General features: G+C 44.7%; 1 protein-coding gene across 1 annotated transcript in view; it reads left to right on the top strand.

The window, feature by feature from the left end:
- The window catches only part of METTL16 (methyltransferase 16, RNA N6-adenosine), a 54,188-nt gene that overhangs the window by 7,815 nt on the left and 18,704 nt on the right, over positions 1–27,669 (top strand). The window contains 5 exon segments of the mRNA XM_061562079.1: positions 2,215–2,351; positions 7,700–7,902; positions 9,735–9,875; positions 11,725–11,840; positions 15,040–15,182. Of these exon segments, the coding sequence (XP_061418063.1) occupies positions 2,224–2,351; positions 7,700–7,902; positions 9,735–9,875; positions 11,725–11,840; positions 15,040–15,182 (731 nt within the window). The 5' untranslated portion in view covers positions 2,215–2,223.

The following is a 27,669-nucleotide window of genomic DNA, read 5'->3' on the forward strand; positions in this document are numbered from 1 at the left end:
TCAGTACCAGCGTCAGGCCAGAGAAGAACGCCAACAGTGAACAGCACAAAGGCAATGCCACTATCAGAGAGCATTTCTATACCTACGTGACTTTACCGAAAGAACCAAAGAGTATGGATTCCTGCAGTCACGAAAGCTTCAAATCAAGATTATTACAAAAGGAGTTACTGTTTTGGGTTTCCGCGACGGACAACGAGGGGCTCGGAGTCTTTAAGTGTTGGAACATTTTCTCAACCTCGTTGGAGTAACGCTATTTCATTCGTAGTTGGATTTTTTTTATTGTGTATTTGATCTTAAATTAGGCCCTCACCCAGGCACTTGGCGACGTTGGTTGAGTGCCAAGATGAAAATATCCCTTAAGCCCCCAGTGTATCAAAAGCAGAGGACCGTTCGAGTTACCATGTCTGTCTAGCACTATTATACAGTACAGGAGATAATCGATTATATACAGTTCGTGTAGATCATCGATTTTATACAGTGTAGTAGATTATCGATTATCCGGCGACTTAAGGGCGAGAGGGGGCGCGGGATTTCCAAATACGTTGGATAATCACTACATTATTATTTAAAATTGCTTATTTTTTTCACATTCTTGCCATGACATTTTTGTTGTTTAAAATTAGTTTACCACATGATATTGGCACAAATAAACAAACAAATGGACAAATATCCTCCTGTAAAAAGTTACTGTTTTTACTCCACCATACTCACCACTTCAATCTCTAAGACTCTGCATGGGTGATGTATATACGTGCAGTGTTTTAATTGTTTAAGTTGTATGTCGTGAATAATGTACTGTCTGTAATATTTGACACTGAAATCAAGCGTAGCTACTTTTTTGTCACGCACACCGTGCCGATAGCCGTACTGGGTACAACATTTGGAGCGATTTTGCCAGTTTCGCCGGATCGGCCCGGGACCGCCAGATAAATGTTGGAAGCAGCCAGATAATTGCGCGGTGCCGGATAATCGATGATCATCTGTACATACTTGGTTCAAGTTAAATGTGAATTCCTGAAGTTAATGTGCCACGGTCTTCGCTTGCGCTCCTGAAATCTGTTTCGGGAGCTCTTCGTTTAAAGATAGTCTGACTCTGAAACCTCTTCCACTTTTCACATTTTCTTGGTCAGACCTCACCATTTCAATCAGTGTGGGCAGCATTCAACGTAACATATGCATTTGTCTTTGCTATTTCCCCAACTTATGCATTTTTAAGATTCCCTCATTGCTGATTACTAAAGCTTTTGTATGATGGCGAGCCGGGAGGTGGTCGGGGGCGGCATCTGTGTTGGCCAGAAATGTGTAATTGTGGGTTCGTGTGCGATCATCGTATCTCGCCAAACGTCATCGTTACATTGATTATGGGGAGATTGTTTTCGCTCAACGCGTTTTTCGCTTAACGCTGCACTTTTGAGGAACGCATCAACCGCGTTAAACGAGGACTTAACTGTACTTTTAACCTATGCAGTTTTTGTTGCACCAACGCATGCATCGTACAAGTTTGCCACGAGAGTTCACTACCATTGTGAGCGTCTTTCTGTGCAATGCTGAGAAACAGCAACCCCCTTTGGTATGGGGTGTCGGTTATACAGCATTTCATTTTCTTTGGTCTCCTTTGTCATGGAATGCTATGGCGACCTTTTGAAAACTACAATACTGTATACCGAACCGGGTACAGCCAGCATGGTGCTGGCTCTACTGAAAAGCCTTCAGCAGCCTTAAAAGCTCTGACCAAACACAGCCTCAGTGGCAGAATTGAGTGGCGTTTACAGGCTACTTCAGTGTGAGATTATTCCACTTTGTCAAGGTTTTTTTTCCCGTAACCACTTAAAAGTATGCACAATAAAACTAAAAGGTGTACAAATTTGATACATCACGTTAATCTCCCCCCCCCCCCCTGCCGTTTCATGTATTTGAGCTTCCTTTATAGTGGATTGCATACAGAAACAACAATAGCCCACAGCCACGGTCATGTTAAATAAATAAATAAAGTGTCCGAAAAACATTGCCTGCTCTCCCCCACCAGCCCCTTAATGTAATGCATGTAGTTTCTTTGTGTCTGGATAAAAAAAACCCTCTGGTCACATTACCACCTTTTGAATGCCTTTTGTTGAGCAAGGGTTGGGGGAGGGGGGGGACATGTAAGGCGTTGAGTGTTAAACGTGGCTTCATATTTCCTTGCGATTTAAAGGTGACCTTGTTTCCTGTCTCCAGGCTTCAGCAATGGCGCTCAACAGGGATATGCACCCCCGCAACCGCTACAAGGACAGACCGCCTGACTTCGCATTGCTGGCCAGCAGAAACCCCGAATTCAAGAAGCACGTGCAGACAGACCTCTCTGGCCGTGTGCGGTAATGATGCTCCGTTATCACAGCCTTCACTTTTCGTTGAACATTTCTTGTGTTTTTCTTGTTGTCGCAGTTGTTACTTTATGCCATTTGGACAACAGAGCTAAGCTTTTTTTGTTTGCCCATTCGAAGTCCGCGTCTTAAACATTTACAATGTTACACATCGTCGGCCAATTGTCGGTTCCTCATTCCAGCACTCGGATGGTCACAGTAAACCTATGATGAGGGACGAGACCCTTGGGTTTATAATTCATTGTGCAAAGTATGCTTCCCCGATTTCTTAAGTAGTGCATATTTTCTTTGGTTCTTTGGGTAAAGTCACGTACACGTAAGTGAAAAAAAAAATGTTTTAAATAAAGAAATTAAATCACGACGTTTCGATTGCAACACAAGCAATCATCGTCAGGTGTGACAACCACAGTAATAATTTTTTTTTTCTCTTCCACTTCAGTAAAAAAAATTCTTGCTGTGGTTGCCACACTTGATGATTGCTTGTGTTGCAATCGAAACGTCGTGATGTAATTTATTATTATTTATTTTAATTATTATATTTTTTTACCTGCGTGACTTTACCGAAAGAACAAAAGAATATGGATCCTTGCAGTCACGAAAACTTCAAATATAATACTTAAGTAATGACTTCGCAATTGCACTAATTTATATGCCTTCCCAGCATCCATTAACGCAACATACAGGGAATGCATGTTCCTGGAAATACAGGTTGGAGCTGTATATCAAATGTTTTTAATGTTTCCACGGAGGATAATTTTTTTGTCTAAGCCACAGATAGAGCTGTTGAATGCGAGCCAATTGTAGCGACGGCATATTTGTAATGAATGTTGTTGCCTCTAGTGTAGCTCATTAACACTTTGCATTTTCAACGTCCATCTCTTGTTAAAAAAAGGGGATCATCTAAGTGGCAATTTACTTGATTATAAATGGCATTATTTGTTCTTTAATTAACCAGGAGACAAGGATTCGAGGTGTTTGAGTTGCGTGTCGTTTAAAAAATGTGGAACTTGGAATTTGACAGCCACAAATTGGTCTATACGTGTGTGTGATGTTACAGGGTCTTTAATAGCCAGTTAAGTACAGCCTTGTTGCTATTTGTTTGCAGAAATTGTCCAGTGTGCCATGAATATGAGAAAACGAGGTGCATTCTGATGTTTAATTGATCCATTAAACTGCACATTGCAACTACAGGTGTTAAAACGATAATTAGGTCGCCAGAAATCGTTTTCAGACTCGATTACCGATTATGATGGTCAGGAATCGGCAATTTATTCCGTAGGGAAGTGTTCAAACTGCTTGACCTGTGAGAGAGTGATTAATCGGTGGCAGCCGTAATAAAGTACCAGCGGCAGGCCGAAGTCATCGCATGGTACATATGCACTTGTTTCTTCATTAAAAGGTCAAGGTGCAGCCATGCAATTTATTCTAGATTTGAAGCTTTCGTGACTGCAAGGATTCATATTCTTAGGTTTTTCGGTAAAGTCACGTAGGTAAAAAATTAAAATTAATGAATGTAAAATAAAAATAAAATAAAAATCACGACGTTTCGGAGGCAACACAAGCTTCCTTCTTCAGGTGGAACCGTCACAGCACGATAGCTGTATTTGATTTTTATTTAACTTTTATTAATTTAAATAAAAAAAATGTAACCTACGTGACTTTACCGAAAAAACCTAAGAATATGAAAAATGCAATTTATTGTTCACATCACTACTGGCGGAAGGGCTTCCATGAGTATAGGGAAGTCTAGCAGGTAATTGGTCTATTCTTTCACGTTTCCCAGGCACCGTAGAAGGTGGTGGGTGTACCCACATGTTACCCCACCACACTTGAACTACCCGATTGACTATCTGTGGCTTACCCACGTATACTGCGGAGTGGATAGAGCTGGGGTGAGATTTAAGAAAATTGTCCTCATTGGTTCAACACCAGGGAGATCAAATCAGACTTGCCAACCTCTGAATTGCGGGTCCAAGTGTGCGAACCATTACACCACCGCAGCACCCTTCGTTTTTCAGTTTTAAAAAATTATGTTACGTTTACTGTGCGACATCTGAATGTGCTTCAAGTCGGTTTTTGCCTATTTTATGCGATTACCAGTAATGAAAAAACACCTTTAACAACCCCAGTTGCACCCGTTATTACATTTCTTTTCATCGGTGGAACCAGTCGCATGCGCTTACATTCGCAGATAGCCGGATGCCGCACCACAGAGAATGTCCTATCTCTTCATGTCAGTTTCATTTCATGGAAATATAGTCGAATTTATAGACTTAATTGTTCAGTGACTTGTACTTTTATAAGGTTAATCAGGACTGCAAGACAGCTATTACGGTCTCTCCAACTGGTATTGTAAAGGAAATGCTTGGTGGCGGTTTCATTCCATTGGCAATCAGCTCCCATCACCAAGGGCACCTTTAACCTCACAAGGATGATAGAAATGAGCCTCCCGGGTACCATGAATGGTGTATGCCAGGTGTGGCTGATGCAGCCTTTGTAATGAAATAATTTTACATCTTCCACGCAGCTCACATTCAATTTATCTGCCACCTTCTGATGTAGACTCTCCGAGTAATCTGAGTCGTCTCATTTGGCTAATCGAGTTGGGGCTTGATTGTGCCTTGCCTGCGTGTAATCGGTGTTCTCAAAGTAGCATGGCATTGGTATTCATTCCTGGCTGTCAGTTTTATCAGGGTATTTTGGCATTCATTGGGACCGTACTGATTTTATATGTGCAAGCCAAACCGAAAGGGTCCCGTGCTGAGATAAAATGATGAAACTCTTTTTTTTACGCGGAGTGGCAATCTTAAACACAGTGGGGCGTGTAGTACCGGTGTCCTTGCAAGACACTTAATATTGTCGTACAATTCTGGGATTGTTCCACAGCTCATTGTAAACACTTTTGTGCTGTGTGCACTTTCCAAGTTATTGTTTACATTTAAGAAGGGTGTTTTATTATTCATAATTTTGGCCTGTTTTTTTGTCATATCACAGCTCTAATGTACTGCCTTTGAAGCATCCAATCAGGTTTGTAACAGAAATAATGCCACGGGGAAGAAGTAGAGAACTCAAAATCGATGCACAACATCAATGTTTTATCACAAGTGAGCAAATGTTATTAGACACGAAACGCCACGTTCGGAGGTCGTGTCATGTCTGGCGGGTTACACTGCCGAGTGTTTGATCTCGGTGTCGTAGAGCGATAAACAATGGGCAGCACGCTGGAGACGACAGGCCCACAAGTCCCCCACTGTTTTTTTGTTAATGCAAATTGACGTGAGCGTTAATTGACATATAATTACTCACAATATCCATCATTTAATCAGACGAAGACTCGTTGATCTCAATATGCCCTCACATTGCCTCTAACCAACTTTTACTAAGTTGTTACCGCTCCTGCATAATGATATTTCTGAGATCATCCTTGCAAAAGAGACCAATTCACAATGGATTGTCACGTTTTTAAATGCGGTCAAATGAACCTTATGGCGGGACCCCGGGGTCCCAAAAGCCCTCGGCTCTCGCATAAACTGCGTTGCGACGTCATTTTATGTCTGTTGAAGGCGAACGACACGGCAATCTATTCCTCTCGACGAGCTTTAAACGATGCGCTAATCAAAGTTTCAAAGTTTTGTTTCTTCTGCGCATTTGTCCTTGCTGCGCTTGGACGACATAACAGAATGATCCGCGCCAGGTGGGTCGCAGCGTTTATGTGCGCGGTGGGACGGAGTCGCCAAAAATAAACTAATTAATTACGATTTTGCCTTCTGCTTAAGCGGGATCCCGTGGTCCCACCATGAGGTTCAAATAAGGAACACTAATGTGAGTAAAAATAGCTTCAATTAAATGCTTTGATTGCGATCACTTTATTTTTTCCATTTACAGGATTATTATTAATTCCATGCAGTGAGTGGTTGCTCAGAGGCACATCCAGTGTTGGTTGCATCTTGTACTTTGCCAGTGGTTTAATTTGGCACGTCTTTATCCCCTGTACAGGTACTTCATTCCTAGGTTACTACGATATGGTGATACTAAGATGTGTTGTACGATGTACAATCCACGACCGTTTAAAATCGATTTTACTGAATATTGTTATTTCATCATCATCATCGCAGTATTTTATCAAATGTTTTAACTCAACATATTTGAAATGACAAATTCAATTATTGTAAATCAATTCCTATTAATCATGCAATTAGTCCTTGGAGATTGTTTTTCTGAACAATTAATGGCTTGACAATTGTATGACAGGTATTTTGGTTGATTCGAATTTTAATCACTTTTAGTGCAATCAACTATGCATGATAACAATTAAATGTACTGATTATAATACTCGGGGGCAGACTTGGGTTGAGTGAACTGCAGTTGGTATAACTTTATTTACACTTAGTGTGAGCGCAGCAAACCACAAAAACAATTCAATGAACATTTGAATTACAAATACAATTTCATAGGAAACTGATCATTGTTGTATCATGACATCGAATATCGTTTCGTCATGAAAAATGTATATCACGGTAACTATAAGGTTTTCTCACTGTACGCGTGAGGGTGTTTTTCTGTGTGTGTGTGTATATAAATGTAGTTTCTGCAGGGGTTGTCTGTACATTGAGCTCCTTTCACACCGTACGCAGCCAACCGTGCTAATCGGAAGTGCGGATGAGAGAAGTTGTACCACACAATATATTTGGAGACCACTTATTTGGTTCGCGAGAAGCCGGCGCAGACTTGCGAGCTCGGGGTTGTTTGGCACAGTGGTTGGTGCACTGCTACCAATGCGGTCGCCTGGGTTCAATTGTTGCTCATGAATAAAATAAGTGGCAATCGCTACCCAAGTCTAATCGGGGGCGTCGCCAAGGTCAACCGAGGCTTAAATGGTACCCTAGTGCGTTGTGCACACAACAGCCCTAGTGAGACAAAGATTGCCACGTGTGGTGGTGCTGGCCACACCACACGTTGTGCACAGAGCCCTTGTAGGTGCTCATTAACCCTTCCCTGTTCCGACGACGACGTACGCGTACGTCGTCAGCTTTTCTTCCGATTCCATTCCGATTCCATACGTTTACGTCATTGGAACGGAATACACATTCCGAACGGATTCAAATCGATTCTGAATGTAATTTGAAGCAAAAAGGCCATGGGGAAGGACACATGGCACAGTTTGGTGCCAGCTATCATAGAGTGCGGTCGTGTCGTTACAGCGGTGAACGAGACCCACCCTGCAACTTGCAGATGTCTTGGACGGGAAAGCGTTAACAGCACGTTGCCCATAACACACTGCAGGTTTAAACAGCATGTCTTGTATTTTTGTACTCCTCCCCCATCGTTTACCTTCGCAGGCTGAACTTCAAGGAGCCGGAAGCTGTGCGTGCACTTACCTGCGCCCTCCTGCAGGAGGATTTTGGACTGAGCATCGAAATCCCTCTGGAGCGCCTCATCCCAACGCTGCCTCTCCGCCTCAACTATATCCACTGGGTGGAGGATCTGCTGGGCAGCAGCTCGGGCAGAGACCCCGAGAAAACCGTGCATGGCATTGACATCGGTAAGCTCAGTTGTTTCTGCACACTCTCTATTGAGTCTGTGTGTGTGTGGAAGCATTCGTTTTTCTCTCCATAGTTGCCCGGCGACTTTCTTACAGACAAACTAACCAAAGTTTTCTGAATTGTGAATTAGACGTGAAAAAAAACAGGCTACAAGAGGTTTGTCACTGACTTTTCCTGGATTCCACAACATTTTCTGACTTGTGAATTAGACGTGAAAAAAAACAGGCTACAAGAGGTTTGTCACTGACTTTTCCTGGATTCCACAATTAAAATGTTTTTAAGGTCGAGACTGATTTGTCCAGCATTGGTATCACTTTCTCCTCTATGCTAGAATCCCACAGCTCTTGTACCAATTGACACGCAGCGCTTCAAAAAGTCCACTTACAGTATTATCTGGCGTTATCTGGTTTCAGATATTCCCCTTGGATGTCAGCTTGAAATGCCGCGCTCCAATGCCTGTCTTGGTGGCCTTCCCTCCCCCATATTGGACACACATGTCACACTTTGCTTGAAAATTTCACCAACTGGGATAGCTGTTTTCTTGTAACCGTGACTACACGGTTATCTTGATAGTCATTATATATACGGGGTGGTATTTCTTGTGATCTCTCATTTACTTGATACAGCTGTCGTGGCTGTGACGGTTCCACCTGAAGACGGAGGCTTGTGTTGCTTCCGAAACGTCGTGATTTTTTATTTAGTTTTATTTTACTTTCATTAATTTAAATTTAAATTTTTTACCTACGTGACTTTACTGAAAAACCTAAGAATATGAATCCTTGCAGTCACGAAATCTTCAAATATAGAATTGATAGTCGAATGCGAATACTTGAGAAACGTCTGATGTTTCATTGATGTTCAGATGTGTGGAGGTACACGTTCATCTGCACTGTTCAAGAGCGCCATATAGTGGACTTGAGTAAAAGTTAAATTGAAGACGTGCTGTGGTTTGCCTTGGCATATAAATCAATCACGCTTTTTTCTTATATCGAATTTTGCCTGCCGACATCTTTGGCAATGCAATGACTCATCGGAGGCCATGAAAACGAGTTTGCTAAATTTGACTATTGCAAGTAAGATATATGGTGTAAATCCTCTAGACTTTCACTACTGCGTTATGGCATAATTCATCAACCTTTAAAAACGTATCCTTAATTTTAAGCCTGTTTTATTTAATATTGTTGCTGTGCAATTACTATATCCACTGTTTGTTAGGCTTACATGTTATTGTTGATTTGCCGTAATGCTATGCAGCCCTAATTATTGTTATTTTTTCTCAGCCTGCACATTAGTACAAAATGTGAAATTGATGGCGGAGCATTTTCTCTCCGTTTATTTTACAAGCACTCTTATAAGTACAAAAAAATAGATGCCGTTGCTTTTGGACGTAATATCGAAATGATGAGGTTGTATGTGGCTCATGATTTGGCAGAATGCCTTGTGCAGTGAACTTGATTCCGTTTTTATCTCTTTAAGCAATGTTTACACATCATGATTACAAGGATGCAACATGCATGGTCATGACTCATTTGGTAAAGTCCTGCTATGCACACAATTTAACTTATTTTTTATAACTTTACGCAACATTTGTGTTAAAAGTATTTAACTATTGAAATATATTTTACATTGCTGGATATATCTGCTGATGTAATTTGTTCTATATTGACCTCGTATATCATGGCCCTCTTACCAGGGCCCTCTTTTCAATTGGCCCTCTTACCAGGGTCCCCTTTGGATTTAGATGCCAATCTCAAGTGTTTGTCCTGCCTAAATAAATGTTATTATTAATGATTAATGAAGCTTGCTGAGCACTCGCATTTGTCCTTGGCAGGCACGGGCGCCTCGTGCATCTACCCACTGCTTGGCGCCACCATGAACGGTTGGCACTTCCTGGCCACCGAGGTGGACAACGTGTGCTTCACCTATGCCACCCAGAACGTGGCGAGAAATGCTCTGCAGGGGCTCGTGCGCGGTGAGCATGCGCAGTCCACACCCCGTGCCCTCACGGCCCTCGGCGCAGGCGTTAACGAGCGCCATTGTAATTGGGCAAGGTCTGTCCTAGTGCTAACGGTGGTGTTATAGCACAAAGATCTTCATGGCTAAGCATGGCGTTATGACACGAGCACCATCTTAACACTGGTCGTATTCTAGCGTATGGAAAGTACGTGTAAATTGTACATCCACGTTTAAGTTTGCGAGGCATGTGATCGCCTCGGGAGCAGCGTGACTCGTGCTGTCCAGTTCGTCGGAGAGCAGGCGGACAATGCAGTTCATCTTCTTGGTTCTTTCAGTAAAGTCACGTAGAAGGGAAATAAAATAATTCTCACGACGTTTCGTGCACAACGCAAGCAGCCGTCCTCAGGTGAAGAACAGGTCTGTCGGGAAGACAGCGTCTGAATGTTTCAGTCTGAATGTTTCAGACGCTGTCTTCCCGGCAGACCTGTTCTTCACCTGAGGACGGCTGCTTGCGTTGTAGCATCGTGAGAATTATTTAATTATGTTTTATTTTTATTATTTTATTATTTCCCTTCTACGTGACTTTACCGAAAGAACCAAGAAGATGAATCCCTGCAGTCACGAAAGCTTTAAATCGAAATTTAGTACAATGCAGTTGTTCGCGATGTGGTCCATTGTTTAGTTCGGGTGGCCACAGTCCCTGCACTGGGGCGGGTGGGGGGGTGTCATTTCTAATGTCCCATGTGTGGACAGAGGTATGCGCAGCAGCAGCAGCAGTGAGCGGTCAGCATTCTGTAGCGGTTGATGGAAGAGCCACTAAAGTTTTCTTGGCAGAACAAAGCCGTGCGGAGCAGTGGTGGGACTCTCGATGAGGATTTTATTCGGAACCTCGGCAGAAGAACTCCAAAGTTGTTTTCCTGCGGTCTTCAGTTGACCCCACTTCATCCAGTTGTCTCACATGGCGATCCCAGATTGGTTTCTGGTATCTCAGACGTGTTCGTGGAGGGTCGAGCAAGGCCTGGCGTAACAGGGGAGGTCTCTGCTTCCTCGGATTTTTCCCTGTTGGTTTGATGTTACGGCATCCCCACAGAGGTTTGTTGATGCATTATGTTGGCCAGAACATCTCATTGTGATGAAAAAAAAAGTGCTTAAAAAAATTAAGTACAATGAATGTATGCAGTTATTGTAATGTGCGTATTGTTCATCTACAAACAAGCTTATACTTACAAGCAATATGAACCACTCAAACCAAGTGATTATTTCCATTGAGCTGCTTCAATATATCTCTCTGCAGTCAGTTAACAGGTGGTGGGGTACACCTCACATTTCATGATAACAGTGACAGAGGCAGCCTTCATTCCATTTAGCAAATGGAGTTAATCCGCTCCTTCACAGCCGGTTACTCTTGACGGGAGGCAGTCTTCTCCCAGACGATGGTCATTACACGCTCGAGGTTTCCGCTGGTCTCGAAAAGCAGCCCTCAATATCGGGAGATCCGCTTGCCCGCCTCTCGCCACGCTTGGCTCCCAACGCGACACGGCAAAGGGGTTGTCCTCACTGCCCCATGGGCAACACCCCTGGCGATAGCTCGCTCGACTGTTCGGGTATGAGTGGCACAGCGATGCGTGACAATATTCGTAAGTAGAGGATTCTCTGTGCATCAGACTTGCACAAAATTTGCATCGGCGTGTCTGCTAAGGGGTTCTTGGCACAGACAGGTGCGAGGCATTGCAGCCCGGTTTGTGAACTGCTGGTAGGCACGATCGCTGTGAAGAAACGGGATGCACTCGTATCAGCGTGACATTTACATTGACTCTCATAACGAATCCCATTTCGTAAAACCTTGCACCCTCGTGCCGTTGCAGTCATGAAGGTGCCGCAGAAGACGCTGCTGGTGGAGGCGCTAAACGAAGATCCGGAGTTGGCGTACGACTTTTGCGTGTGCAACCCGCCATTCTTTGCCAACCAGCAGGAGGCCCATGTAAGATCGGCATCGTTTGTGTTGTAATTCGAGGTGTTTGGAGAGCTAGTTTTTTTTTGCATTTCTGTGAACCAATTTTCACAACAGAATGGTTTGGATTCTCCAGCCGCGTGTCCAATTCCTGCTTCATGAATTGCATTGGCTTTGTAAAGTGGACGTTTGCTTGCCAAGTGAGCTTAATGACTCCATTACATGGTTTGATGTTGTTACAGCCCCGATTTTTAAAGCTGATATCCACAGCTAAACTACTAAAAAAACAACTAGACCAGTAGATGACAAAAGAGTGTTCAAGGTGAAGAGGTCACTGCAGCCATTGCTGTTGATGTCAACACATCACTTTGTAGCCGTCACTTCCGTTAGATCCCAAAGTTGTCGCAAAGTTGACACCTGACCTCCACGGTCTGCATGTTAGTGTCCCACAATCTGGCTTTAGGTCACTTGACCCCTGGTTACTACTTCACTGTCTGTCTTGGTAACCTGCCATCCTTTATTATGCCCGCGTATCCCATCCATTTAAGCCTAACCTTCCTGGATACAATCGAATAACAGTTTCTTGGCGTGCCAACGGCATCCTTAAACGGTGTTAGCATTTGAAATTTCCCTTGCAAAGGCTGCAAATTCATTTTAATGGGCCAACTTGCCTACCTAGATCAAGTTTGTCCTGCGTTCATGTTGGGCAAATCTACTGGACCAGTATAACTGCCTCTTTATATGTGTCCCCCCCCCCGGCCCGTCCTTAAAAGAGACATTTTTTAAATGATCTAATCGTTGATGGTAATTTCAAACTTTGCAAATGTCCACCCTGGTAACGGCATACGAATGTCCGCTTGCGCGCGTGCCGGTGTCTGTGCGTGAAGTCCGCCAGTGGCTATTTTTTAATGTCTGTGCACCCGCAAGAAAACGTCACACGGGTAATTCTCATCGACTCGCCACGAAATGGACGGGCGGCAAATGCGGTCTACGCTCGCTCGGCTGTCATCCACCAAAGACAATGACCGATCTTTTCACTTTGCCTTTGATGTATGTGTTCTCAGTTGGTGCTCCATCTTGAGTTTGTTCTCCATTTCTCCAAAACATTTCATTTTATCCACAATTCCACAGTGTGTCAGTTTTAGGTTGTGATTTTCTTCCCCTCCCCCCATCCACCGTTTTCACATAAAAACAAATAAAATATCAACCAGTGGGGATCGATGGCTGTGTCATGTGGTGCAGTGATGGCTCCCTTTGTGTGCACGGCTTGCGATGGACACAATTCGAAAGTCGGCAGGTGGCTTCAGGAGGAGGTTTTAACTTGAGGGCAAAGTTAACATACTAAGATGATGTAAACAAAAGAAAAACTTTAAAAGCTGGATGAAAACTGCTTAAACTTAAAATTTTCATCAAAGGAATGGCATAAATTTACAAGTCAGGAAGTAAAAATATTAAGTCTACATTAATCATATTTTCTTCATTAAAATCATTTTGTAGAATATTACATCATCGTAAGCAATTGATCAATTAATAAAAAATCAGTAGTCATGCTCGTGATTCACGCATTAAATTGTGTAATTAATTTGAAGATCCATGCATTATTTATGCAAAATTATGCCTTTCCGATGATTAAATGAATGTGACGGCAAACAAGGCAGGACGCATCCCATACAAACAATACAAATGAGAGAGTACAAGTGAGACAGAAAAAAAATTTACCCGTAAAAACAAAGTTTTTCACTATAAATCCTTTATATGCGTGGCAGCTAGAGTCCTCTCGTCCTCTGGCTTGAGATGGCTGCCACCTATGGGTCAGATGATTGCCTGCCACCATTAAGCAATTGGTAATTAAATATAATTATTTTTTTTTCCTAAAAAGTGTAAAATTTTGGAAAAAAAATTTCACAAAAATAAATTGTCACGCACAACGAGTCTGTGTGCAAAATGTTAGCTCGATTGGATCACGGGAAGTGGGTTAAAAACGACCGAAAGATTTGCACGGTCGTAAGCGCGCAAGCCAGTGAACTTAATATAAAGGATTTAAAAAGGAACACATTCTTGAATGACCTATTGCGATAATTCCATCTAATTACGGGAGAGGTGAATTGTCGTATGCCCAATGTTCAATGTTGTACTGCCGAGACAATTAACTTTGTAGCAATGACTAACGTGAGTATGTAATAGGCGCTCGGTGCCAAATGCATTTTTACACAAGTGGACCGCACATGATGCCATGAACTTAATGAGCCGTAACGATGCAACTTCACGATCTCATCACAACATTTTCATGCCATGCGGGTGTGAGAATGAAGACTGGCTTGCCGCTGAATGTGATGGCATGGTTGAGGCCTGTGTGTTAAGGCTTTGTTCCTTAGCCTGTTCGTGAAGAGTTTTGATGTCAGCAGTGTTCGCCCGTATATCTTTTTTTTGAGAATTGCTTAAACTGAACAATTTTTTTTCGACCAGGCAAGGCCCACTGAGCTATATAACTCTTTTCTCGGAAGCCACCTGGCCACAAATGATAGTTCAACGAAGTTGCTTATACTGTGGAAATGTATAGCAGCCAAATACTCTTAAATGTATGTTTCTAAATGTGGAAGGAAAAACTGGAGAATCTAGTAAAAAAAATCCCCGTAACCTCGGGGAACATGCAAACTCTAAATATTTAGGCGTCAGGGTCGGAATCGAACCCACAACCTCCTGTATACCAGGCGAGGTAGTTAAGATGTCACCACCGTGGTGGCTTGCTTGGTCTCATGACTCATGCAGCCAGCTATGGCTGCAGAGTTTGGTAGTACATGTTGTTTACGTCGTTTATTGTGAAAATTCGGTCACAGTTCCTATGACCACTGTTTCATTGCTTTTATGGCTTTATTTTGGTGATTTTCGAAAAGTTTTTTGGTTTGGCCATGTTTGTTTGTTTGTAGTACAGAGTTAGACTGATGGCCTTAATCTAAGTTGTCTTGTGGTTGTTGTTGTTGTTTGACTTGCATCCGACCGGGATATTTGCACACAGCGTTGGTGTACGGTGATTTTTCTGCAATATTTTGCTGTCTTTTCTTGGATTTTCTGTTTGCACATAGTCACTTTAAGATGTTTTCTTGTTCATGTTTTTTTTGTTTGTTGCGGTTGCACCCGATTCAAGAGCCGAATGGCTCACAGGGCTATACCTAATAAATTAACTTTGAACTTTGCTTACCCTCCCTGCCTACTCACCCACCCACCCCAGGGCATCAACTCTCGCAACTCTCACCGGCCACCACCCAGCTCGGTGAACACCGGCGGCGCCACGGAGATCATGGCCGAGGGAGGCGAGTTGGAGTTCGTTCGCAAGATCATCCACGACAGCCTGCAGCTGCAGAAGAGAATCCGGTATACCAGCTGCTGTCGCGTCGTACATTGTGACACCTACACCGTGCTGCTTACGTGCCGTGCACACACAAACAATGACCCATGCGCCGTGGTTTGTATACTCGCTCGTACACGCGACATGCACACTGGAGTGCCATTCGTAAACTGATGCCTTACACCATGTTGTATGCGGTCACGCGTGCACCTAGTTTTCCGTCGTACGTTGTGGCACCTACACCCAGTCGTGCAGTAGTGTCCATAGCTCTTATACTGAGGTCACGATATGCGATGTGAGAGAGGGCGATTAGTTCGGGGGTGCCGTGGTGGCGAGATGTTAACTGCCTCGGCTGCTATGCAGGAGGTCGTGGGTTCGATCCCGAACCTGACGGCTGTATATTTGGAGTGTGCATGTCTCTCTCCCTGTAGTCGCGTGGACTTTTCTCCGGGTTCTCCGTTTTTTTCCTCTGCACTTAAAATGAACATGCGTCCAGAGTATTTGGTTACCATACATTTTTGCACGTTTTCATCCACCTCGTTGAGCTATCATTTGTGATGGCCAGGTCACTTCTTAAAAATAGCCATATCGCTCGGTGGGCCTTAGCTGATAAAATACAAAACTAGTTTTGGTAAAAGCGGAAAGTCTGAGAGACCAGGGGATGAGGTGAGGGGAAGGCAGGGGGTGAGGGGAGAGGGCAAGGTTGCAGGGTTGTACAATTGTGTGGCCTTCATGGCGTCCTTTGACGCCCCCACGGTAAGTTAAAATTCAGCTGAATACCTACTCGAGGTATTCTCTCTTTGACCGAATAGTAAAACGTGTCATTCGGTGCACCCCTCATGGTACAGTGGCATTCGTGGCAAGGCCGTGCCGTGTGGACAGGGGAAGGAGTTGAGTGTGAAGAGTCGGGGCTCATGGTTTTTTGACTTAGAAGTGTGAATTTAAATGTTTTACATTCCCCCTGTTGAATGAAACACATCTTGACTAGATGTCAGCAGCGACTTAGAAATTATGGATGGTTCTTTATTCTCCAATCCACACGTTTCCTTTTTTGCTTCAGATTTAATTTTGGCTCATTTCCTTTCGTGTACTACGCCATGTGTTCTCGCGCTTTTGTGTACTTTCTGCGTCGGTGTTTCCAATCCATAGCCTATTTCTGGGTGTATGCATTGATTCTTGCTTTGCCTCTGCAGGCAAAATAAAAAAAATGTTAATGTCCCCCAACCCCCCCACCTCACCTTTAAAAACCGGTGCCTGGTCACTATGGTGCGGACTTTGCTGTTGGTGACGGCATCCTCTCGAGCCTTCTTGAGGTAGTTTCTCCCTACTGTGGGCCTACGGGTTTGCACGCGTTTAAATGTAGCGATAGATTTCGAAAGATGGGCTCACGTGCGACCGTGCTGCGTTCCCACGGCCACTGAGCGCCAGGCTCGGCAACCCAGCTTTGGCAACCCAGCTTTGGCCGTGGGTCCCATCCTGGATCTTCTTTATAGCCCTGGCTATTGGTCCCTGCTGTCTCCGTATTCTCAGCCCTTCCCACTCCATCCACCGCCATGATCGATTGTGCAATGGTCATACAAAAACTGCTTCTTTTAAATAATCTTAAATGGAGGCTGAGCTGTGTTTTGAGACAGCCGAATCAAACACTTATTCGTCATTTTTAATCGTATATATATCGTGCATATGCATTGGTTCTGTAACACTTTCCAATTTGCTTAATGAGAAATAATGATGTTTCAAGCCACGCAACAAGTTGGTTTTGCGAGATGTTGTGATGCATCGTGATGGGAGGGGAGGGAAGGCTTGTGCGTGATGAACGGCGCAAGGTGACGTCACATTTAACGACGCCAGAAAAAAAAACATTAAAAAAAATGGTGCCAACAAATTTTCAGATCGGATATTCAAATTAAAAAAATGTAAACGCATACATACTATGTATTTGAACATGCTATATACGAGTGGTTATTCTGTAATCATGTAGCAATTCACCTCCGTCTGTGGTGAAGCAATGACGCAGCACAATTTGGTTTTTAAGAATAAATTGTATTTTTGTCTCATTTTGACAAGTTTCATTCACATTTTCACCTACTAGTTTATCTCATTTGTTTAGTCTTCTTCACTCCAATAGCCTACTTAAAACATTTGAATGTAAACCCACAATATAAGAGGACAAAACAATAAAGCTTAAAAAAATAATGTCTTCAAATGCTTAACAAGGCCAATGGGTAATTGTGTTCATGGTTTTAGTAGTCGTAGTAATTGTAGTTATAGTAGTCGCCTCTGTATTGGTGGTAAGAAGCTATGGATGGAAAGCTGCTACATATGCAGGTGTTGTGTTAAGAGGGGGGGGGGCGGTGAGTGGCAGACTGGTCACTGGGGGTGGGAATATCTTTGGGCACGGTGAGGGTCAGGAGGTCTTGGGAGAGACTCCCAACACTGGAACGACAGTGCACTGCACGTGAAGGGTTACGACCAGGTCGGCTGTGAAACGCTGAAATCACTCCCGACTCTCCCCCCCCTCCCATCGTTTCCCTCCCTTCCGCCCCCTGTGTGCACCCGACAAACAAGCTTGGCCATTATCATCGCACCGTCGAGCCGCGATGAAACTTTAATGAGGAAAAATGGAAGGGGATGTGGTACAAGTGCCGTACCCTGGCAGCTCTCCCCACACCGTCCCCCCCCTCCTCTCGCCGGCTTGGCACACTTCGGCTAAGCACGCGGCGCTTATGAAGACATCTGTTAACTCCACGTAGGCCTGCCTGTCCGTTAACCCCTGCGGTGCGCAAGAACGCCGCTCCGCAAATAAAGAAAAATGCGGCCCCAGAACACGGATGGCTTTTATCTTGTTACGTACAAAAAGGCCATGTCTAACATGTCGGACACGGGTCTGAAGCTCTGTTAATGAACAAAAAAAATTAACCCGTAAAAACAAAGTTTTTCACTATAAATCCTTTATATGCGTGGCATCGGTTTTATTTTATTATTCATTTCTGTTTTTCTTGAGTAAGAGTTTCATTTTTATCACATTGGTATTTTAAATTAAATATGAATTTTTTTTTTCCTAAAAAGTGGAAAATTTTGGAAAAAAAATTTCACGAAAATAAATTGTCACGCACAACGAGTCTGTGTGCAAAATGTCAGCTCGATTGGATCACGGGAAGTGGGTTAAAAAACAACCGAAAGATTTGCACGGTCGTAAGCGCGCAAGCAAGCAAGCAAGTGGACTTAATATAAAGGATTAAAAAATACAAATACTTTACTAACGAAGTGCTCTCCAGTGATGTTACAGTGGCCTTGGCGCCTGTAATTTTAATGACAACTGTAGTTACGTCACTAGGGGGTCCTCTACTGTTATTCTACATTTAAAAAATCCAGGAGAGCCACGATTTGTCAACAGGGTCCAGCATTTTGAGTTTCTACGAGCCGGAGGAAGCCGGAAACGCCCGGAGAGAAACCCACACACACGAGGGGACAACACTCCATCCCCGTGTAGAGGGAAACAGATGGCGATTAGTCCACTTGCTGTACTGCCATCTCCTGGCGAGCCAGGGAAGGGAGGTTCACGATATTTGTGCGATTCCACCGACCCTCGCCTCCACAGTGCTGGACTACAGGCATGTGCTTAGCCACCACCTACCTCCCAGAAATGGAGATCCACCTTGGAGCAGCATTCAGGCATTCGTAATTCAACTGCGCTGACAGACAGGAGCACATTACTACGCTGTCCTCGGTGAGCCCCATATCTTGTTGGATCTTGGACACTAAGGGAGCCTGGTTGTTACTTGGATGGGTGATCACCGGTGCATAAAGGTGTTGAAGGTGTGAGGCTGTGGGCTGTGAGGTGGCCAGGGCATGGTGGTACAGCAATGATTAATCTTTCTTTGTTGGGCTTTTGAATATTATCTCTTGATCTGTGTGGCTTTTCTCCAGGTACTCCAGTTTTTTTTCCGCATATGTAACCAAAACGCTGGTTAATGCAGTATCCTGAAAACGAAGGTTGAGTCTCAATGAGGTTTAACTGGGTCAATAATTGGCATTAATTGCTGCCGATGGAAACTGGGCTCCGTATGAGTGCTCGAGGCGAGTGTAAAGTAAGCTGCAGAGCCAAGAGCTTCGCGAGCACCCTTTACGTTTAACCTAACCGATATTCCTACTAGTTGACTACCCAACCCGCTCCGTCCATGTGCTGCGCGGTGCATCTAGAAACAAAGGGAACGGCCGTAATCGCATGCATGTATTGTGAGCCCTGCGAGAGCTACATTGTGGGCCAAGGAGACATTGGTAGGGGCACTGCCAGCGACGCGGCATCATTGGCACGCACCCTGGTGCAAGGAATTACATAGGGCATACCCCACCCACCCACCCCAGTTCAATTTACAGCTCTCTTCATAACCTGTTGTTTTGACCTCTCCCGTCCGTAGACGCCGGTTTGCAGTGCTACCGCTTGCACACTTGATAGCCACTCCAGTGGATGCTGTGTCGGGCAAAACCTGATCCTTTCCCGCACCTTCTGATGAGCACGGTTGGCTGCGTACAGTGCGAAATAAGTTCAACGTACGTGCGGCGTACAAAACGGTGGCGTCGTGGACCTGAAATGAAGTGAAAAAGTTGCACTGCTGGTCCGTGCGCGCCCGTGTGCACGCAGCTGTTCCTCGACAAGCCGAATAACGCACTTAAGCAGGCATATTGAATCGAAAAGGGCAGCCTAACGCATTAATGATGACCGCGCCCCACTGTACTTTAAAGAGCAAAATCATTTAGCATTGGTGTGAATTATTTATCACGCACGCCGTGGGCACCGCGTCTTTGAGCAGGACGGCTGTCCGTGCAGTGGCAGCGACAGTGAAATGGAAATCGATGCTGGCGCTGGATCCGGCGGCTGCTTCCTGTGCACCACGTGCGATGAAACGCGCTGCAACTAATCGATGATTTTTTACGCCGCTACCTGCTGCATAATCCCACACTTTGGAGTCATGTAACGAACATGTAATTAAAACAATTACTTCCGGTGGGTTTCGCACCCAAAGGAGGAAGGGAGGGCGGTTGTTGTTGGTCCTTGTTTCCACTTTGTCTGCGATCTATAAGCCCGCCCCAAGGCAAGCGGTGGCTATTGGCAGGTGTCTTGAGCGCGAGGCTGACGTGCATGCGTGTGCATGCGCTGCGTGTGCACGCCAGAGAATACGCAGCATCCTGGTTGTCACGCAATGTGAACACAAAGGAAACATCTTTCCAGAGAAAATAAATTGAATGTAGCATCAATTATCTTTCGGTGTAAAATTATATTTTAAAAATAATACAAAATTTCGATTTAAAGCTTTCGTGACTGCATGGATTCATATTCTTGGTTCTTTCGGTAAAGTCACGTAGAAGGAAAATAAAACATAATAAGATAAAATTATTTTAAAATAATAAAAAAATAAAACATAATAAGATAAAATTATTTTAAAATTAAATAATTTTATAATAAAAATAATACTGTTTGCAATTCTTTAACCAGGGCAGCATACATTTTAGCATCGCCCATTACCTTTATGGATTTCATGTGTTCTGTTTCTGTATACATCTCAGGTTACCTATTTTATAATGGTTTAAAATCTATAAACATAGACGTGAAATATACTGATCCAGTATCCGCTATTATAGTTGGTGTGCATACCAAGAGCACTTGTGGTAATGTATCAGAATCATTTAGACGTATTTCTATTTATGCATACCAAGGAAAGTCTGACTGAGCCTCAAGACTCTTTAAACAGTGTCTTGCTCCAGCTGACTGGCTCGTAAATAAATTATTTTAGCATTTGTGAGTAAATGAGCATGCCTGGAGACAACTCATGCAAACGAGGGGGATCATGTCCTTCGGTAATTCCTTGCATGTGGGAGTGGGGGGGGTCAGCATTCCAGTTTGCTGTGCCGATGGGAACCCTTTGGCTCGGCACCTTATAAGGATTGTTGAACAATAGCTCATTCTGTCATCCGTTCTATTCCTGCCTTCCAAGTGCCAGATTACAGATGTGCGCCATCACGCCTCGCGTGTCTGCTCGGTGCACATATTGCACTGTATCCCGTAGCTATAACAACCATACGGTTGGTAAAATGTACACGTGCATGCAAGCCGCACGTGCACAGTGGTTGGTAGGTGTTGTACGCTTGAGTGGCATTTTTATTTGGAAGTCTTGATTTCATTTATTTGTGCCACAGCACATCAAATGTTTTTTTTCTGCATTATTAAACGTAGACGGTCATGTCCTAAAGCTCCCGTCTACGCTGTGACGGCAGATGCGGGGGGATGTAGTGCACGGTTTGTAAATCGGGCATTGTAGGATTAAAAGCGTTGTCTAGAAAAATGGCAGCATCTCCGGGAAATACAAGCTTGCTGTGGAGGCTGCAATTCATATTGATTTATGTTCACTCCGGTCAGGTATGAGCTATATTTGCCATTTGCAGGGGAGCTGTCTTCTCAGTGCCTCAAAATCTTGATGGCAAGCGGAGCGGACATTATACACGTCCTGTCGCGCTCTCTCTCTCTCTCCCCTATCAGTGTAAACCTCACAGCAGCGAGCAGACCCTTGTCAATATTATTTAGGTGCATCACGCACACGGCTGTGATGAATGTTGCTTCCCTTTTTATAACTTAGTAAAAATCATGTTGCCGTTTCCCCCGTGTTGTTTCGCGCACCACGCTACTAACCCAGTGACCTGAATTCAACTCCCGGCCATGGCTGACGTCGGAGGCAAGTGACGTTTGAGACACACTTGGCTCCCCTCCCCTTCCTCCTTCTTCACCGACCCACGCTGACGAGCGAGCCCGATAAAGTACTGGCCAGAACGACCCTCGCAAACCGATATGGCGTGAGAAGGCCTTCATCCAGCCGTGCATTGACAAAAGGGCAGACGATTATTAGAAACGAATAAAACATGAAATAACGATGCAGAGTATGAGCAGTCTTCTTGGTTCTTTCGGTAAAGGCACGTAGAATGGAAATAATAAAATAATAAAAATAAAACATAATAAAATAATTCTCAAGACGTTTCGGCCACAACGCAAGCAGCCGTCCTCAGGTGAAGAACAGGTCTGTCAGAAAGAGCAGTGTTGTCTGGGCGAATGCTTGCGCAGGTTGAGGTGTGTGGCAATGGCGTTAAAGCCTGTTGTTTTTGTTTCTGAACTCGGCAGTCCACGTGCACGCCGCTGAAGGGCGACGCTGTTCTGCTTGAATTCGAGCTCGTGTTGCTGTTTTTTTAAATTCAGCCTCGTTATTGCTTATGCTATCAGAAAGCGTATATTTGCTGCTTTGCATTTGCAGCCTACAATATTGTGTTATGCTCGGCTGTATGTATAGGGCGCGAGACAAAGTGGGTGCAATTATTTTCGCTTATTGCGAAAAGCAATTGGCAAAAAAAAATCCGCTCGGTAATTCAATGTAAATATGGCAACGATAGGCAATTTTCAGGGAATAGTGTAATCGCTGCTTGCTTCGTGTGTTTCACCATACAACTAGTGATGATGTTAACGTACAATTCTTTACATTGCATTTTTATAACAGTAATATTCCAATTGTGCACATGAGCATAATACACAGAGTGTGGGTGGGGGGGGAGACATCTTTTATATTATTTCATTAATATTTGTGTGCAATCCTTTGCCTTGTTTCCACAACCACTGGAAAGAGAGCCTGTTTGGTGTGAGAGCCTGGCTCTTGGGCTCGGCTGCAGAGTTTGGTAGTACATGTTGTTTACGTCGTTTATTGTGAAAATTTGGTCACAGTTCCTATGACCGCTGTTTCATTGCTTTTATGGCTTTATTTTGGTGATTTTCGATGAGTTTTTTGGTTTGGCCATGTGTGTTTGTTGTGGTACAGAGTTAGACTGATTGCCTTAATCTAAGTTGTCTTGTGGTTGTTGTTGTTGTTTGACTTGCATCCCACTGGGATTTTGCACATTTTTGGGTACAGTGCTTTTTCTGCAATATTTTACTGTCTTTTCTTGGATTTTCTGTTTGCACTCAGTCACATATTCACTTTAAGATATTTTTTATTCATGTTTTTGTTTGTTGCGATTGCACCCGATTCAAGAGCCGAATGGCTCACAGGGCTACACCTAGTACATGAACTTGAACTTGAAAACGTGAGCTTGGAAAGCAGCCCCGGGAAGCAGCCGCATGCTCTTACCTGGGCTGGCTTTGAGGAAATTGTTGCGTCTTAACGGGCTCAACACAAATCGGCGAGTGTAAGTTCCTCACTCGGTTCAACTTCAGGCCTGTGTCTTTAGTTGCAACAAAAAAAAAACACGGCCTAAAAAAAGAATATGTATATAAAAAAAACATGTCATCTTGGGAGAAGTCCAAGTTGAACTAAGCCTCCATTGAACATTGTTGAATGTTTTTAACAAAAAGATTGCTTCACCGTCCGGTCGCAGCGAGTAGAAACTGGCAAGAGAACGGAGCCTTGTGGTCCTCGGAGATAGGGAGCCGAATCCACGCCACGCTGCTAATCCCAGAGTGCTAAATGAGCTGCTTGCGGGTCTCCACGCCTCGCCCCCCCTGTGGTAATGCAAAACAGGAGCATTGGGTTCCACAAGAAATCTGTCGTTTATGATTTGAAACTTACGTTTGGCAGCTCCCTTGGTTAATAGTTGAACAAGCACACATCAAAAAAAACAATCTCCAACTATCATAAGAGGAAAATGAGGGTCATTCAAGTTTAAACTGCAGTTTCATTTCTAGAAAATATGAAAGGAATTGAACAATGAATCTTGCCCTAGTTTTCAAGGTATTCCCGTGCTACATGTATGCATCTGTCCCATCGGTCTTTTCACGCCTTGATGCCCGAAGCGTAGAATACTTTCGGACGTGTATGCAGTCATTTGTGGACATCTGCTTTCACATTCTCATCACTGTTTACCAACCCACATCTATTTTTAAAGGATTAACTCCACTCAGACACACATCCTCAGTGAAATATATTTCGCCTCACTGTACAGTTAACCAGTACGATTCAGCCGCCCATACATTTTTTTTCACCAGAATCTTCATTACACAATGCCTCGCTGCAGCAGATGATGCACTTTTACTCCATCTTTGAAATACCCAGACTGCTTTGCGCAGCCGAGCTGTCCTTTACGCAAAAAAGTGTTCACATGTAAGCATTTAGAGCTCCACAAATGTTTAGCTCTTTTGGGCATTGGCATGAATTGTAGCGCCTCCAGTGGCTGAGGGAGTCGGGTGAACCTATAGCAAACACCGTATATTAATCCTTAGGCGTACAATTCCATGCATGTGTAGAGACAGTGCGTGGGTGATGACAGTGCGGGTACAAGAACAGTACGTGGCCCAGTGGTCACGAGGGGTGATTACGGAAGGGGAACCATCAGGGAAGTTCGGTGAACGGGCTAGAGAGTTCGAGAAAGGGGGCGTGACCGGGGGTGGAGTGAGACCACGTCGGGGGATAAAAGGGGGCGAGCGGCGAGGCTCAGGGTTGCCGTGTGATCGGGGTCGACTGTCTTCACATCGTCACTGTCTTTACGTCGTCGCTGTCTTTGCGTTGTCGCTACTTGCGTGCCATCCCTGGCCCAAGTGATCTGTGCGTTATCCCTGTCCAAGTCAAGTTACCTGCGTGGAGCATCCTAAATAATAAATAAAGAAACCTCTCAAGTTGCTCAAGAGTCGCGACACACGTGTAGTGATATAGAATCGGTCACGTAGCAGCATAGCGCCGGCTGCTGGCAAGGAAGGGGATCTGCAGCTTACATCAGCCCTCACTGACAGCAGGCTACGTGATAGACCAGAGAGGGCTCTGGGGGAAAGGTCACGGAAGGGGCACATCGAGAACCCGCTAGTAGGTTCCAGAAGGGGGCGTGACCGGGGGTGGAGCCAGGGCCGCGCTGACAGTATAAGAGGGGCCCCGGGAGGGGAGCTCAGGGCTGTCGTGTGGAGTGGGGTCCCCGTAGTGCTGCTGGAGTCTTCACCGTCGTTTCCGTCTTCACCATCTCGGCATCGCCAGTCAGCAGAGGTCGCAATCGGGTACCTGATACCCGTACCCTACCCGATACCCAGTTACCCGTACCCGGCCGGGTATGGGTACGGGTACCCGTTTGCGACCCTGGTTCGGCCGGGTACGGGTAAGCCGTGAGTCACTGGTGAGTCACCGTTTGTCACTCATTTCCCAACGTTTTGTCTCTTCTCACAATTCAAGTTCCTAAAATCAACCCACCCGCACCTGCAACATGGCTTCATCCCAGAGGTCGCAATCGGGTACCCGTACCCTACCCGATACCCGGCCGGGTACGGGTAGCCGGGTATCGGGTAGGGTACGGGTACGGGTACCCGATTGCGACCCTGGTGCGGCCGGGTACGGGTAAGGAATCAAAACCCGTTTGAGACCTCTGCCAGTCAGGCAGTCTACCAGCTGTCCTGTCCGGGAACCGTAGTTACCAAGTGTTAACTATTAAGGTCGTTTTAATAAACAGAGTGCCTCCTACTCTTAGTGTCTCTGAGTGTATTGTGAGCAAAATACTCTTGTGAACTGATTAATTGATGTCTTGATACATCTTGATTCTAATCTGCCCATCCGTTTACAACTTGAAATATGTTCATTTTAAATTGTGCATCGGTAAATCAGCTTGGCAGACGTATATTGTTTTCACATATATTAAGGATCGTCAGTATGTTATATTATTTGCTGCCAGTGTTACTAGGGGCTATAAGCATAGCGTATGGTATTGGTAAGAAGATAACATCCACGGCCAATAGGATTCCGCATAAATCTGGGAGTTCTCTCTTCCCAGAGATCAAGCTGGCCTTGAAGTAGCTGCCTCGGCTCATGCTTGCGAAACCCGATCACTTGTGGGTGGTATCAGGGCCCCCTGTTTATCGGATCAATAGCAATTGGGTTTCTGGGAAGTGCAGCCCTCTCAAGGTTATCATTCCCTGAACTGTGGTGCACACGTACAGTTAAGTGATGGATTATGCATTATATTTCAACCAGTTATACCACATTTGGGCCCAGTCTTGTTGTGTTGTGGTGTGTACCCAAGTACAGAATGCAATATCTATCCATCCCACAAGTCCCCTGCAGACATCAGTGGGCTTTGCCTGGCAGGATGGGGATGGTTTAGTTGTATTTGTGTGTGTGTTGGGTGATTTGTTTACCTTTCTTGTACTTTGCACTACTATTGTGTTTTTGTCTTGTTTGTTGTTGTAACTGTCTTACCCGCTGCTCAGAGGTCGCAACCGGGTACCCAATACCCATACCCTACCCGATACCTGGCTACCCGTACCCGGCCGGGTACGGGTAGCCGTTTGCGACCCTGGTGCGGCCGGGTACGGGTACGGGTAGGCCGTGAGTCACTGGTGAGTAACCGTTTGTCACTCATTTCGAGTAGAATACGGGTACGGGTAGGGAACGGGTACCCGTACCCGGCCGGGTACGGGTACGGGTACCCATTTGCGACCCTGGTGCGGCCAGGGTACGGGTACGGGTAAGGAATCAAAACCCGTTTGCGACCTCTGCCGCTGCTACTAGAGATCTGTGAAAAAGAGCTTTCCAGTTCATTATATTTGTCTAGGATAAATAGATATTCTGATTTGGCAGTTCTTTTTTCGTGAAACCAATGCTCAAATGGCATCCGTAGACCTCTGTCTCTATCGCTCTCGAACTCGCTGCGAGCAAAGCCGGAAAACGACTGGTTCCCCTTCTGCCTGCCGATTTAAACATTTTATAAATACAGCCTATGCCGGCCTGGTCTAAGTCCAGTTTTAAGAATAGAAACTAAAATTTGTACAGGTCCACAGCGATTCACATTGTCTGGACAGGGTTACAAGTTCATAATAAAGGTTTTTTTTTTGGGTTAGATCGCGTAAGTATAAATGTGTCGTTAACTCGCCACCACCCGACGCAGCCAATTAGTAATGTTGTCACGTAAACAGAACGTGCCAATAATTATTACTTCAAGCCACCGTTGTGTTGGAGAGTAAAGCCACAACATTTACAATTTGAGTAGCGTGCCGTTGCGCTGGTAATTACATGCCAGCATCATCAGGCAATGTTGCCCGAATTGTGACGAGATCCACCTGCTTACGATCTTAAATCGGAAAAGGAAACGTCATCACGGTGAGCCAAACTGGTGCGGAGAGAGCAGAGAGGGGGTTTATCGTGCTTACATAACAATAGATTTCTAATCGCAGTTAATTAGTATGTGATGCCTTTACGGGGCACACAATTGTAAGCTGTATTACTTTAATAATACGATTCCAAGCAGCACAGGGTTTACAAGCTTGGTCAACTCGGGCTTTTTCACGTAGTCGATCAAGATTAAACGGCGTCGTCGCCCCCCCGGCTCGGCAATTTCTAACGCAGGTCTTATCTGGATGGGTGACTGTGAAATCTTGCGAGCTGGAGGTTTTGTTGAGCATGCCACCGCTGCGGCGTCTGATAAAAAATGGGTTTCCACCTCTTGGCAAAGTCACAACTGTGGCCCCTATGGGGAGAGGCTGTCCGACCCGGTTGACTTTTGCAAATT

The sequence above is a fragment of the Lethenteron reissneri genome, chromosome 28, assembly GCF_015708825.2.
Source record: "Lethenteron reissneri isolate LAM-NWPU_2019-01 chromosome 28, ASM1570882v1, whole genome shotgun sequence".
NCBI classification, from domain to species: Eukaryota; Metazoa; Chordata; class Hyperoartia; order Petromyzontiformes; family Petromyzontidae; genus Lethenteron; species Lethenteron reissneri.